The 15787-nt window shown below is 40.4% G+C and overlaps 1 protein-coding gene across 2 annotated transcripts in view; it reads left to right on the forward strand.

Moving 5' to 3' along the window:
• adamtsl3 (ADAMTS-like 3) overlaps positions 1-12110 on the forward strand; it is a 152094-nt gene extending 139984 nt beyond the window's left edge. For both annotated transcript variants that reach the window (XM_061913551.1, XM_061913552.1), the window contains 9 exons: positions 1820-2207; positions 3450-3603; positions 3674-4472; positions 4546-4673; positions 5338-5422; positions 6014-6218; positions 9153-9262; positions 9334-9554; positions 9617-12110. In XM_061913551.1, coding sequence (XP_061769535.1) covers positions 1820-2207; positions 3450-3603; positions 3674-4472; positions 4546-4673; positions 5338-5422; positions 6014-6218; positions 9153-9262; positions 9334-9554; positions 9617-9726 — 2200 coding nt within the window. In that variant the 3' untranslated portion in view covers positions 9727-12110. The remainder of the gene's footprint in view (positions 1-1819; positions 2208-3449; positions 3604-3673; positions 4473-4545; positions 4674-5337; positions 5423-6013; positions 6219-9152; positions 9263-9333; positions 9555-9616) is intronic.
• Positions 12111-15787: the final 3677 nt, after the last annotated feature.

The following is a 15787-nucleotide window of genomic DNA, read 5'->3' on the forward strand; positions in this document are numbered from 1 at the left end:
CCTTTTTGACTCTTTTTGATTGATTGATTTAAACTTTTATTAGTAGATTGCACAGTACAGTACATATTTCGTACAATTGACCACTAAATGGTAACACCAGAATAAGTTTTTCCACTTGTTTAAGTCGGGGGTCCACGTTAATCAATTCATGGTATGGACTGTACTTAAATGTATAATAGATTGTATTTATATAAATTCACATGTGAATATTGCTGTATAATAGACTGTATGTATGTTATTCACATGTGAATAATGCTGTATAATAAACTGTTTATTATTCACATGTGAACAATGCTGTATAATAGACTGTATTATACAATCTGTTATACCTAAGTCTTTGTCTATTGTGAGCGAACTGTGTTGCTGAATTTCCCCCAGGGATCAATAAAGTACTTTCTAGTCTATTCTATTCTAATTTAACAACTGCAAAGCAGTCAATACAGCATGACCTTTTAACCTCTCAACTGGCAACACATTTTTAACAAAGCAATACATATGATTTGTTTGCTCCATAAGCACAAACCTAGGCTTCTGTGTTCCAAACAGTTTGTTTTGGCCCCAGTAAAAAGACATGAGCTTACCGGTAGCCTCTTTGATCTTTTTCTTTTCCCCAATGCGTTGTAGTCCAATGACTAAAACCCATTGGACTAAAATGCTGCTCTGCAAAACCACTGGACAGAGTTCTGAGCAGCCCAACTTTAATGGAGCGCTGACGTGAGCTGCCAATTAGGCTGATTGTGCTCACCTGTGCACTCCACTGTGGAGAAGTGAGGCTAAAGTCATCAGCACACGCTCACAGGCGAACCACCCCCCACAGATCGCCGTGCCAGTGGCCCATTTTATTTCTGTCTTCAATCTTCGCTCAAATAACATAGAAAAAAAATAACATTAGCTTATCCTGCAATATTAGAACTTTACGTTTACTTTACTGCAGTGGCCCATTTTCTTGCTGCCCTCAGCGTCCTCTATAACGAAAAAAGCAGTCCAATAGCGCAGACCCTCATCAGGTCCTATCAAATCCCAAGAGTAAACAATCGTTTAAAAAATAAATTCAGGCGCTGATCCAGATCAACCCCCAAAATATGATAACTAATTCCTTATTCCATTTTTGACATTTCCTGAAAGTTTTTTTCAAAATCTGCTCTTAACTTTTTGAATTATGGCGCTAACTAACAAACAGAAAAGCAAAAACAGACAAGCAAACACAATCGAGTACATGACATTTTGATGGAGGTAATTAATCGAAGCATACATTAAATCGGCATGTCCAAGAGTGTTTGTTTTGTTTGTCTGTCGCTCCCAAACCGGCTGGAAGAGCTTTTGTTCTTTCATGAAATTGTCTCTGTGGGTGGAGGTGAGGCCATAGCTGTTACCATATACACACACCGTAGTTCCACTGTGTATCGTAAGTGTAAGAATAATCATGCATGACTTGCCATGCCTGGAAATGATCAGGAACATCAAAATTGAATCAGTTGCTCCTTATACCATTTTGGTCATTTCATGAAAGTCTCATGAATATTCCCCCATAACTTTTTAAGTTACCGTATTTTCCAGACTTTAGAGCGTAAATATTTGAAGGAAAAAGTATAGTTCCATACATTATCCTCACTATTTTATTAGCAGCTGGGTTCAAAGCATAGGAAAATAGTAGTCGCTTAAAGTCTGGAATTTACGGTATGTTGCTAAATAACTAACTAACGAACTGACAGACAACCCCTGGCAATCACATAACCTCCAGAGGTCATACATAACTTAACTGGACTTGAGGCAGGGCTCCGATTTTTCTGTGTGTAAAGATAATAATTGGTCTTCACAGGTGGGAAACAGGCCAGTGGAGCTCATGTTCCGCTTCCTGCGGTGTTGGCCTGATGTCCCGCACTGTGGCGTGTACTCACAGGCCCTCGCGGGACAGCAACCACACTGAGGTTTTGAGGGATGACAAGTGCCACGACCCTAAACCAAACCCCGCTCAAGCCTGCAACCGCTTTGACTGCCCTCCCATGTGGGAGGCACAGAACTGGGGCCAGTGCTCCGGTAGCTGTGGTGACGGACTTCAGAGGAGGCTTGTCCTGTGCAAACAGCGCTTGGCAGACGGTAGCATCCTGGAGCTGCCCGATACATTTTGCCCTATCAAAAGCCCGGCCAACCAGCGAGCGTGCACTGAGCAGCCATGTCCACCTCAGTGGGTCACCAGCTGGTCCCAGGTAAGCTTCATCAACATATCCTAATCCAGTTCTCCCCCTTTCCTACATGACATGGCACTACTCACTATCAGCACTGCCAGGTACTATTTGTAGTTGATCAAGAAGCCTTACAAATGCACTCCGTAGTCCTCACTTGGCTGTAGCATCCCCTATTTTATCATCCTTAATCTCCTTACAAATTGGGAGTAACATGCTACATGCAGCAAAGCTACGTAGCCTAACTACATTTCCCAGGAGCTGGGCGGTAGTGTCACAATTTTTTAAACGAGTGGCGATTCCTGTCGCCTGGCTATTTTTAGACCCATTTTTAGTAGAAGTTTACATCAAAGCTACAACGAGAGAAAAATGTCTGCAAATCCTGACAAAAAATAAATAAATACAGAGAAAAATCAATGACTTAGATAAATGAGAACATCTATTCATACGGAGAAAATTCATGACAATTGTGTCACGTGTTGGTCGCATCTTTATCAATCAATCAATCAATGATTATTTATATATCCCTAAATCACTAGTGTATCAAAGGGCTGCACAAACCACAACAACATCCTTGGTAGAGCCCACATAAGGGCAAGGAAAACTCACACCCAGAGGAACATTGGTGACACTGATGACTATGAGAAACCTTGGAGAGGACCGCTTGCTAGAATTCACTTGCGATAGCTTCCCCTGTAGCTTAGCTCCATTTAATCGAGAGTAACTTGTAGCTAAGCTTAGAACAGGTAGCTTGCCCATCTCTGCAAATAAACAATAAATACACGATGACAAGCTCATGTTAGCTCGTTTGTTTATTTTTGTTATTTAATCCAGAGGGGATGGAGAAAACTGGACAAAGTGGAAGACAGTTCTCCATCTCTTTTGAAATATTGACATGTTAACAGTAGATTCCCCATTTCCACAGGATTGTCCACAGTTTCCACTTTTCTGTAGTAGCCGTTTGTCCTGGGTTCCTTCAATCTCCTTTCAATTGCAAAGCAAAAATCAATATGTGCGCTACTGTTAGCAGACCCTTTGTTTTTGTGCCTTATTCATCCGCATACAGTCCACAGTCTCAAATTTGCTCGTTTGCTGCCTTCACTTTTCTCTGGAATGAATAACAGAAGTAATCACACATGCTAACGTCTGCTTACCATTTAGCTATGTTCTTATTGGTACACCACAGTATCCGATTGACTCCAGTGGCCAGTTTTTTGCTGCCCTCAATCCCCTTTTGATTAAACGACTATTTATGTCTTTGTCTAGTGTTCAGTCACATGTGGAAATGGTATACAAAGGCTGGAGGCTGTCTGTAGGAAACAAGGCGAGGATGGACGACATCAGACCATCGATTCAAACAACTGTGCGTCTGAGGCACGACCAACCAGGTTCCGCCCTTGTTCTCTCAGGCTTTGCAAAAGTAAGAAAAAAGTCTTTATGTCTCACTTTTCGAAATTTGTGTAAACGATAACCAAAAACTTGGGTCATAGATTTCCTGAAGCCTGGCCCCACTATACTGGCCCAGAGAAATGTCTATATCCAATGGAGGAAGAGCAAAAAGGTCAACTTAGTTGTCGGGAGTAGAGCCTATCTTCTCCCCTGGACCACTGTTGTCCTTCGTTGCCCCACCCGCCACATCCCTAAGGGAAACATAAGATGGTTGAAGGAAGGGAAGCCCCTTGTAAGTCTCCCACACCTGTCTGTTACCTCTGTGGGATTAGTGAAGATACAGGAAGTTGGAGTATCTGACGCTGGGACATATACATGTGTGGCGGGCCAAGCTCAGGCACATTTAGTCCTTCAGATCATTGGCAACAAGCAGAAGGGGTCCATTATAGAGGACATCAACCCGTATGACCGTTTTGTTGAGCGTTTGCTCCAAGTCAAATCTGCCTCAGAAGACGATCTTTCCATCCCGAATGTTCTCATTCTCAATAGCCAGAAGCTGGAAGACAACCTGAGAGGCCAACAAGAAGCGCAACTCATTGCTCAGTTAGTCAGTCAGCTGCCCCACGATAAAACCAATGATTCCACTCTACACCACCCGGAAAGTGTGCTCAATCCCCTTCTTCGAAAACCACACTCGACCAGATTCAGAATCCCTGTAATCATTCAGAAACCCAGGAAAGTTGGATCATTGTCCTCCGACGAAGTTGTAGTCCACGTAGGATCTCCTGTTTTGCTTGGGAAGCCTGTTTCCACTTTGGAAATCAAGTGTGAGACTCTCGGTTACCCTGAACCTTTTCTGAGTTGGACGAAAAATGGTAAACAGCTGCACTACCAAACCAGGTATGGATGACAAAGGCGCCCTTAGCAAACAGAAGCAAAATCCTTGGATTGAACAGAGATCTGGTCTTTGCAGAATAGACCTGTTACCCACTGGCTCGCTTAGGATCCAGTCTCCAAACCAGGAGGACGAGGGACTGTACACCTGCACTGCCAGAAACCGCCTGGGATCATCGTCGCTTTCATCTTGGTTGCAGGTAACAGGTAAGAACTCTATGGTTTTGTACCTTTTTGGTGTACTTATCAGATTCCAGTGTATGCTTTTCATGATCCCCACAATCTCCTATTGGCTTAATAACAAAAATAAACACATATACCGAGGTCAGCTTATTCTGTTGCTGTACAGTATATGCATCACAGTGTACGCTGAGCTGCAGAGGCCCATTTCATCACTGCTCTTAGTCTTCTTTGAAGTAAAAAACAAAACTCTTTATTAGAAGGACTCTAATACACATTTTTCCAGAGCCAAAAATGTTCAGGTATGTTCCCAGGCTGTCAATGTCAAGTGCCAATGGTAACAGAAGAGTACTTGTTACTGGTACACTAGAATCCTAGTAACACGTTGTTGGCCTGGAGATTATTGGAAGTCATTGTAGCGTAGTGGCTGTTCTGGCTAAATCAGTGTTAGAGAATGTTCAGTCCACTCATAGTCTCTTCCAAGCATGACCTTTCTGGATCCACATCAAAGCTACGCCCGCCACCACTTTCCTTTTCTTTTGTTCTTTTCTCACTCATACGAAAACAATTACACAGCTCAGGGTGGAAGTTTTCAAAAAAGATAAGCTGCTGGGCTGCCTAATCTTAGTGGGAAAAAAAGAAAAAGGGGCTGTCAAAGGAATAACTATTCCTTTTTTCTCTGTGTTTTCAGGAAGCAAAGGAAGAAACTGTGTCCAAGGCGTTTGCTCTGATAGGAGCAACGAGTCTCTCTGCAATGGGCAAGACTGTTCCCTCAGGTTAGTTTCTGCTATTGCATGACTTTTCTCTTGGATGAAAACAGTACAACTATGCTAAAGCGTCGCAAATGACATCAGGCCAACAACAAGTTTAGTTCAAAACTTGGGAGCGACAAATGTTTTTTAAGTAGATTCCTTAGAGGGGTCGTATTATTATGTTTTCCTACACTTAAACACTTCCTTGTGGTCTACGTAACATGTAATGGTGGTTCTTTGGTCAAAATTTTGCGTAGATTATGTTTTACAGACTGTTTTCCAGACTGTTTTCCAGACGCTTTCTGACCATCTTCTTCCGGAAGCGCCGTTTTGTGGGCCCTGACGGCCCACCTCTGCAACCTATAGATGCCGTTTGTGGACCGAGGTTTAGAGACCACTGGTGTAGATGATCTGTGACTAGTGTTTTTTCAGTAAAAACAAAAAAAGCTCTCCTCTCCCACAGAGATGAGCGTTTTGCCTCGTTTTGTCCTAAACAGCAAACTTTTCTCCCATAAAGGACCGTTCACAATCATTGACTAAAAATGTGTCTTCCATCTCTAAAAGTATCGGAAAATCTCCGCAAATACTCATGAAACGTTGATGCTTTGTGTTTAGGTGGCGTGTGGACACATGGGAGCCTTGTTCAGCCAGCTGCGCTGGAGGGTCCCAGACCAGACGTATCCGCTGTGTTAGGGGTCCTGAGGACGGATGGAAGGACGTAGAGGGCCACCATTGCCTTGGTGTAGGGCGGAGACCGCCAGACACCAGGATATGCAACATTCTTCCCTGCGCCGATTGGGCTACAACTGCATGGGGGACGGTAATACTCAATAAGTATAATATGAAATATAATAATCAATAATTAAAATATCCTGCAATTCGTTTTACTACTACTACTTTAGAATGTCGCACCGTGCATCTGTCTGTCCATCCACACACACAATGTCAGTTTAATAATCCTTTAAAAAAGCTGTTTACAACTTCCTCAAAGTTAGATTTTTCAAACCAAAACACCACGGGCTAACCTTTTTTTACATTAGCAGTTTAACAGAACAATATTTATTTTTAAAATGTCTATAAATACAAGTGCATGGCTTTTGTTTGACTAAACTGAAGTAAACCAAACAACTTGGCATGAAATGACAAGCAGTTTTCACCACAGAAGTCTGTTTGTCCATTCACACATCTCATCAATTTTTAGAGTAAACAAAGTCACTCACTTGGTTGTATTGCCCTACTGTGCCATACTACCCTTCGAGTGCAATACGTCCGACACTGATTGTTATTTATTACTCCGGTACTCTTGTCTTGTTATGTATATTGTACAGTATTTTGTATTTCTATAGTGTTTTGTATATTGTACAGAATTGCTTATTATTTTAATTGGATAGTAGTCTGTTTATTTCAATTGTTAGTTTTTCCTTTATTACCTCTTGTGTTATTTATTTTTACCCCATATTTGTTCCCACTACCGCACCTTAAGTCGGAGTCCTTAATCTCGTTATATGCAAATATAATGACAATAAAGTCAATTGTATTCTATTCTAAAACACTACTGTTTTGAAGCTTCAAAGCCTCCATATTGCTTACAAGTAATTTGCAAAGCTAACAGCCACAAGGTGTCTGTCATCTCACACATTTGTCCGTCACGTCACCTACTGTACATTCAGTTTGATAAGGTAAGTAAAGTCATTGGCTTGATTTTTATCCTTAAAGGCCACTGTATTTAAGTGGTAATTGGTGTGTGAATATTGTTGAGCGTCGTTTGTCTCACAATAGTCTGTCATTTATGTACAAAGATTTATTGATAGAGTAAGCACTTAATCTTTTTGACCACAGTTTCTGTTTGCAAATTGGACTGCATTGCATCTGTACATCCATTCACACACAATGTCAGTAAGATAGGTAAAGCTATTCACTCCCTTGGCTTTTTAAACACATTTTGTTTTACCTTTAAAGTTGACCGCATTGTTATACATATCCCAAAACAGTGAAGTTGGCATGTTGTTTAAATCGTAAATAAAAACAGAATACAATGATTTGCAAATCCTTTTCAACCTATATTCAATTGAATAGACTACAAAGACAAGACAATTAACGTTCAAATTGGAAAACTTTATTTTTTGCAAATATTAGCACATTTGGAATTTGATGCCAGCAACATGTTTAAAAAAGCTGGAACAAGTGGCACAAAAGACTGAGAAAGTTGAGGAATGCTCATCAAACACGTATTTGGAATCATCCCACAGGCGAACAAGCTAATTGGGAACAGGCGGGTGCCGTGATTGGGTATAAAAGCAGCTTCCATGAAATGCTCAGTCATTCACAAACAAGGATGGGGCGACGGTCACGACTTGGTCAACAAATGCGTGAGCAATTTGTTGAACGGTTTAAGAACAACATTTCTCAACAAGCTATTGCAAGGAATTTAGGGATTTCATCAAATGGTTCAGAGAGTCTGGATAAATCACTGCACGTAAGCGGTGATATTATGGACCTTTAATTCCTCAGGCGGTACTGCATCAAAAACCGAAATCAGTGTGTAAAGAATACCCCCACATGGGCTCAGGAACACTTCAGAAAACCACGGTCAGTAACTACAGTTTATCGCTCCATCTGTAAGTGCAAATTAAAACTCTACTATGCAAAGCGAAAGCCATTTATCAAAAACACCCAGAAACGCCGCCGGCTTTGCTGGGCCCGAGCTCATCTAAGATAGACTGATGGAAAGTGGAAAAGTGTTCTGTGATCTGACGAGTCCACAATTCAAATTGTTTTGGGAAACTGTAGATTTAATGTCCTCTGGAACAAAGAGGAAAAGCATCATCCTGATTGTTCTAGGCACAAAATTCAAAAGCCAGCATTTGTGATGGTATGGGGGTGTATAATTGTCCAAGGCATGGGTAACAGACTGCTGAAAGGTACATACAGGTTTTGGAGCAACATATGTTGCCATCCAAGCAACGTTATCATTGACGCTCCTGCTTATTTCAGCAAGACAATGCCAAGCCACGTGTTACAACAGTGTGGCTTCATAGTAAAAGAGTGCGGGTACTAGACGGGCCTACCTGTTGTCCAGACTTGTCTCCCATTGAAAATGTTGAACAACTTAAGCTGTACATCAAGCAAGAATGGGAAATAATTCCACATAAAAAGCTTAAAAAATTGGTCTCCTCAGTTCCCAAATGTTTACTGAGTGTTGTTAAAAGGAAAGGCCATGTAACACAGTGATAAAAATGCCCCTGTGCCAACTTTTTAGCAATGCGTTGCTGCCATTAAATTCTAAGTTAATGATTATTTGCGAAAAAAATGGTTTTCCAGTTCGAACATTAAACATTTTGTCTTTGCAGTCTCTTAAATTGAATACAAGTTGAGAAGGATTTGCAAATCATTGTATTCTGGTTTTATTTACGATTTACACAACGTGCCAACTTCACTGGTTTTGGGGTTTATAGTTGTGCCAAATTTCTGGACCCTGTTAGAACTGCATGATGTTTTTTGTTTTGCGTATTTTCCTAAATGTAAATTAGCATGGGATTACGTTTGGAACACAGCCATGGACCGGTTTATTTTTTTTAAAAAACTAAAAAAACAAAGAATATTAGTTGCATAGGCAAAACATTGTCACTCACTCAGATTAAAATGCAGACTTTTTTTACCCCTTAAAGCGACATCTATTTTCATATGTTGTACGACCGTCTGGTAGTTTGTTGCCTTTTGCACCTGTCCTCCAAACCTTTTCTTTTCTTTCCAGTGTAACAGTCAATGTGTGGGTCCCGGTTTGGCTACACAGCACCGCCATGTCTTCTGTCAAGACACAAATGGCACCAAAGTGACCAACAGGATGTGTAGCGGTCTTCAACGGTAAACAATATATCTCAGGACTCCGTTCCCCATTGTTTTTTTGCATTGTTATTGTGTTTTTTATTCTTCAGGCCGAGCTCAACCAGAAACTGCTCCGTAGAAGCCTGCATCCTCCAGTGGCGAGTCGGGCCCTGGACACAGTGCACCGCCACCTGCGGGCGACACGGCTTCCAGTCGCGCCGGGTCGTCTGCACGCACCGAGCAACCAGAAGGCCGACTCGGGAGCATCACTGCATGTGGAAGCCCCGTCCTCCCAGCTGGCAGCGCTGTAATCTCACCTCCTGTGGCAGAGGTAAGGACATGGTATTGGTCTTTAAAAAGGTATTACAGTAACGGATGCTTTCATCGCTTTAGCTGGAGAGTGCAGAGACAGCACCAGGTACTGCGAGAAGGTTCGACAGCTGGAGCTGTGCACGCTGCCTCAGTTTAAAAGTCGCTGCTGTCACTCATGCCTGAACACCTGAGTGATGCCGGAGTTGGAGGATGTTAGACATTTCTGCTTAGTGGACGCTGAGAAGGTCCATGGAGGAGCTTTCATCTCTGAACCCTTGCATGAACTACTGGAAATGTGCCTAATGCATTTTTGGGTAGGCCATACACTCCAGTCTGAGGGCAAATATTTTATCGACATTATCAGTTCATTCACACACAATATCAATTTAATAAGCAAAGCTTATTACCTGGTTTAGAATGCAGCCTCTTTGACCATGTAAGGCCAACGAATGTCCAATGAGTGCTTGTCGCTAGCTATCAGTTGCACAACCACATGCAGTTTATCACGTTGTGCATTTTTATGCCCATTATCAGAATCAGAACCAGAAATATTTTAATAATCCCCGAAGAGAAATTAAGATTTTCAGCACAATCCCATTAAAGAGCAGACAAACATTACAGGGAGGCAGAACAGGATCGCTGACGGGTCTGCCAACTTCCAGCGCCCCTTACAAAAAAGGTGAGAGACAGGTAAACACTGGAGAGGGTGAGTGAGAAGAAAAAAAATTCAGTCTAAGCCTGAGGCCAAGGAGAAAAAAACCTCATAGCCATAGCACACATAAACATGCGTTTATGTCTGAAGACAAAGGACATTAAAATCGTTAAAAGAGCAGAACTGATGCAACCAACCACTTCTACACACAGCCACAAAAGTAAAATAACAACAACAACAAAAAACATATACACTGTGCTGGCCTCTGCGGTGTTCCACGCCATCATCTGCTGGGGTGGCGGGAGCATGGCCAGAGACAGGAGCATACCCAACAAAGCAACCAGGAGAGCCGATTCAACCCTCGGCCGCCCACCAACTCTCGGCCAGTGTCCAGTCCACATGTATGAGCGAGGATGCGTCTCAGGAGACGGAGGTGTCCGATACCTGCTCATTCAGCTTGTCCGTCCCGGCACTCAACGCCAGCTCCGCAGCCCTGTCTCTTCATCCGCATCTCCTCCAGTCTCTCCAATCTGACTCTGGTGTGGCAGAGACCCAGCAGCTGGTCTGCACGGCCAAATGGCAGATCCAGAAGTTCACAAAAAAGCACCGCAGAAGTCACGAAAGTCCCACCCCTTGTCACACAGTCCCAAAGGGTCCCGAACCAAAAGGTGAAAAACCCCAAAAACACACAATACAATTACACACAATATCAATTGGATAAGTAAAAACAATGTTGCTTACCTGCCTTAAAACACAACCTTTTTGGCACTTAAAGCCCAGAGTTGGCATGTGGTTACAGTTGGATACATTCATGGACCGTTTTCTCCTCTTGCGTAATCGTTGGCCCGTTCGCACACTATAAATTCAATATGCAAATCGACATCACTTTCTGACCATGTAAGGCCGGTGAAAATTGCCACTAGTGCTCATCAAAGCTAACAACTGCTAAACTACAAGCTGTTGTCCCCTTGTGCATTTATCTCTCTACTCACACACAATGTCTGCTTGATAGGGTACACAAAGTCACCTGACCTAAAAATGCAGAGCTGTATTAAACTAAGTTTGATTTGGCATATGATTGTACTCAAACAGTCATTTGCGTAGTTGTCGGTCCATTCACACATAATATCAATTTAATAACCCTTAAACACAGTCATATAAGTCTTGCAAGACCACCATATTTCCCACCAGTTGCACAACCATATTGTAGGTTGCGTGTCTGTCCAGTCACACGTCAGTTTGATGCCCTTGAAAGTCACCGTATTTTTCTTTATGGAAAAAACAAAGAGGAGTTGTTTGGCCGACATTTTAACCTAGTCCTGCTGGGGTTGCACTAATTAAGGAGGCGTACCTGTGATGGGGATTTAAAAAAAAAAAAGACAATTATTTTGCACTCGGAAACTAAAGTCTTTGTTAAGAACGGGACTTTTGGTTAAGTTACATTGATATTTGTTTTTTGGTTATATTTGTCTATACGTCCATATTTAACCACTCGTTGATGCTTTTGCACGTTTAGTCGCCTGGTAATAATGCCTAGCTGCAATACTCCCCCTAAAATTGGTCATACATCAACTCATTAAAGAAAAAAAAAACGACCTATTGAAGCATTTCTATTGTATTATTTATTCCAGATGTTAGATTCAACATGTTAGACTACTTGGCTTTTTGTTTGTGTGTCTTAAGAGAAGAAAGCAACATATAACGTACTCCTTTTGTGTAGATATGTAATATTGTCTTCATTATTTATTTCGATGTCTTTGTGTATAATTTTGTAAATAAATATTTGGTTGAGTTTTTAAGTATTTTTTGGTCCCTACAACTGATTGTATTTGTTGTAAAAAGCAGAGTACATGCAGAGGGCTCCCTCAGCTGGCCAAACCCTTTTTTCATTGAAATAAAAAAGAAGCACATTCCTTTTTATAACGTGTTGTGTTTTCTTGTAAGACAACAAAACATGTAAACGAATAAGATAACAAATTGCATAATAATAACTCCATTTGATTACCAGATGAGAATGGCAGCAATTTAGCTATAATTATTTTCTATTTTAGACCTCTTTAACATAAAGTGGAGTATAGTTACCCCGAATCCATATAGTTAGTCCAAAATCCATTTGAAATGTTTTTTTAAATAAAATTACATTTATGTTTTTATTTTATTTTTTTATAATTGTTTTGCTGTTTCAAGCCTTTCAACAACTTCAGACTTAAACATAGACATAAATGTATTATTGTGTTTTTTTAATTTTTGGTTTGGTTCACTATCATTTTCAGTTTTCTCTTAGCTGCCATTATATAGAATTTAACAAGTTTTAGTCACAATTTATGGTGGGTCAAATTGGACCATATTAAAGACATCCATATTCATATCCATTATTTAATGCCAAAGTACATATAATTGTTCAATCATTTTATGATTTAAATATTTTGTTGATCATTTTAATTAATTACTCAATGATTTTTTTTTTTAATATTCAAAGATAAAATTTTTGACTTCATGATTTAATTAATTATTTCTCAATTTAATGATTACCTCATGATATAACAAATAATTGTATTATTTAATGAACCTGTGTGTCAGCACTTCTAAATGTATTTCATCCATCAAACTTAATCGTCAAAGTCAGTGGACAGGCGTTGGTTTCAAGCCAGTAACTAAGTCTTACAAAACACAGGGCTAACTAAAGAGATATATATCCATCAATCGATCCATTTTCTACCGCTTGTCCCTTGGGGTCGCGGGGTAAAGAGATATACAATGAGAATTAAATGAATAGTGAAATCAAAAATTAATTGAATTATTATGTAATTAAATATTCAAATTAAATACATGAATAAATATTTAATTGTGAACTTACATTAAATAAATACTGAATATTTCTTAAAATATGTACATATTAAATTATTTAATCATTTAAGTAATTATGTAAATACCGTATTTCCTTGAATTGCCACCGGGGCGCTAATTAATTCGAAACCTCTTCTCACTCCGGCACTTACCAAAGGTATGCAGTAAAAATTTGAGTGTGATGTAAGCTTGGACCTTAAATCCTACTGAATAGCTCTTAATGTTCTTCCCTTTATGCGATTTCTAATTACCAGTATTGAAATCAGCCTCCTCCATTTTTTTTTTTTTTTTTTTTTTTTTTTGTCCTGTCCAGCTTCTCAGGCAAAACATATAGTTGATGTAAATGCCCATATCGGCTGTTCAGATTTATTTTACAAAAGAGAAGTGTAAGATACTTCTCTTGTTGTCTTATTTGAATGTGACTTTATTAAATGTATTTATATTATCATTTGGTGCAGCCGGGCCGGAGCAGGAGGGGATAGAAAGAGAAAAAAAGGAAGACAGAGGGGGAAATTGTGGGGATAAGAGGGTGATTAGACAGAGGGTCAAAAACAACAACAGCAAATACAACAATAACAACAACAACAATAGAACAACACCAGCACATACATAATATGTACAAATATGATCGTAAAAGTGATAGCAAATAAGCAGTTAGTGAAATAAATAATATAGTAATGACAATGAGCATTTTTACACTGAAACTGGAGCAATACAAATACCAAGAGAAAAAGCGCTATTGATCATGAACAAAACCAATAGATTACCTCTATTATCAACAATACAGTTGTTCAAATGCAACGATACGTATACATAATGATAGCTAAAAAAAGAAAATTTAAAAAAATACATAAATAAAAAAAATAAAAGAAAAAAGAAAAAAAGGAAAAAAGAAGAAGGAATACCGAAAGATGAAAGGGAAGAGAGAGGGGCAACCTATATTAATCTTGTAGATTGTTATAGTAACAATGGTTTAAGCTCTGTCAATATGCCTTGTGTTACCCAGTTTACCCTAGGGCAACAGCATTGATATATGTTTGAGGAAACATGATTATGTGCATGAGTGTATGTATGTATATGTACTTGTATATGAATGTTTGTACAGTGAATGTATATGTACAGTATATGTATGTTCGTACCGTGAATGTGCGCGTGGATGGACGGACTTGGAGTATGTAGATATGTAATGTATTTGTGTATGTATGTGGGAGCATAGGTACCAATGTAAGGACGTTTGTATATATGAGTGTGTTGTGTTAGTATATGTGTATTTGTATGTACAATATATTTGACCCCTAGTGTGCGTGGGAGCCAGAGTGTGGACCCAGCCGCCCAGAGAGCCCAACCCAAACAGCAGGTGTGGCGCCCAGGGAATCAGGGATCACCCGGCCCACGCAGCCAGACCGGCCAGCGGCGGGAACCCCAGAGCCCGGCCCACCGCGCCGCCCGGAAGAGCCGGCAGCAGGCCGCAGACCGACACGCCCGGACAGGGCACGAGAGAAGCAGCGGACGGCCAGACCCCAAGCCAGCGAGAGAGAACCCCCCACACGGGTAGAAAGACGGGACGCCCCGCCCGGGGTAACCCAGAGACTCCCCGCAGCCGGACGGGAAGACCGCCCCCGCCCTACAAGCACCCGGGCCCCCCCGACCCCACCCCCACCCCCGGGGAGCACGGCGCGGCCCACACCAGGCCACCCCACCCGAACCGGCCGCCACAGGACCACCCAGCGCAGGGCCGCGGGGACCACCCACCCCACCCGCAGGGACCCCAACGATGGAGATGGAACAACCAGCAACCGCCCTGTCGAAGTCCCCCCCTGAGAGAGGGGAGAAAAGGAAAAAAAAATTTAAAAAAAAAAACAAAAACAAAAAAAAACAAAAAAAACTAAATAAATACATTAAATTGTATATATATATATATATATATATATATATATATATATAAATATACATACATATATACATATTTACATATATACATATATATATATACATACACATACACACATATTACACATACACAGATATACATATATATATACATACATATACATACACATACACATATATATATATATATATATATATACATACATAAACACATACATACACATACATATGCACATATATACACATACATACATCCACATCCATACACATATACACACATAAATACACACACATACACACATTCATACATATACGTATATATACACATACATACACATACATACACACACACACATACATACATATATATACACACACACATACATACATATGCATACATACACATACATACACACACACATACATATATATATACACACACACATATACACATATATACATACATGCACACATACACATATATACATACACATACATACATATATATACCCACATATACACATACACATACATACATATATATACCCACATATACACACATATATATACATACATGCACACATACACATATATACATACATACATACATACATACATATACACACATACCTCCGCATACATATATACACACAAAAATACATTAATTAATTAAAAAAAATAAATGAATAAATAAATAAGCTCACAGACAGGCTGGCACACAACCTCACTACCCCAGCAGCTAGCCGACTCGCAGCAATTCGGAATACCCTGCAGCACCAAGCTACCACAATGGATGAGGGGACTAGACCCAGCCGGCCCCAACCAAGAAGGACACCTGGAAGGGATGGACGGCGGGACCCAGG

Source organism: Nerophis ophidion, linkage group LG10 (genome assembly GCF_033978795.1).
Source record: "Nerophis ophidion isolate RoL-2023_Sa linkage group LG10, RoL_Noph_v1.0, whole genome shotgun sequence".
In the NCBI taxonomy this organism is placed as follows: domain Eukaryota; kingdom Metazoa; phylum Chordata; class Actinopteri; order Syngnathiformes; family Syngnathidae; genus Nerophis; species Nerophis ophidion.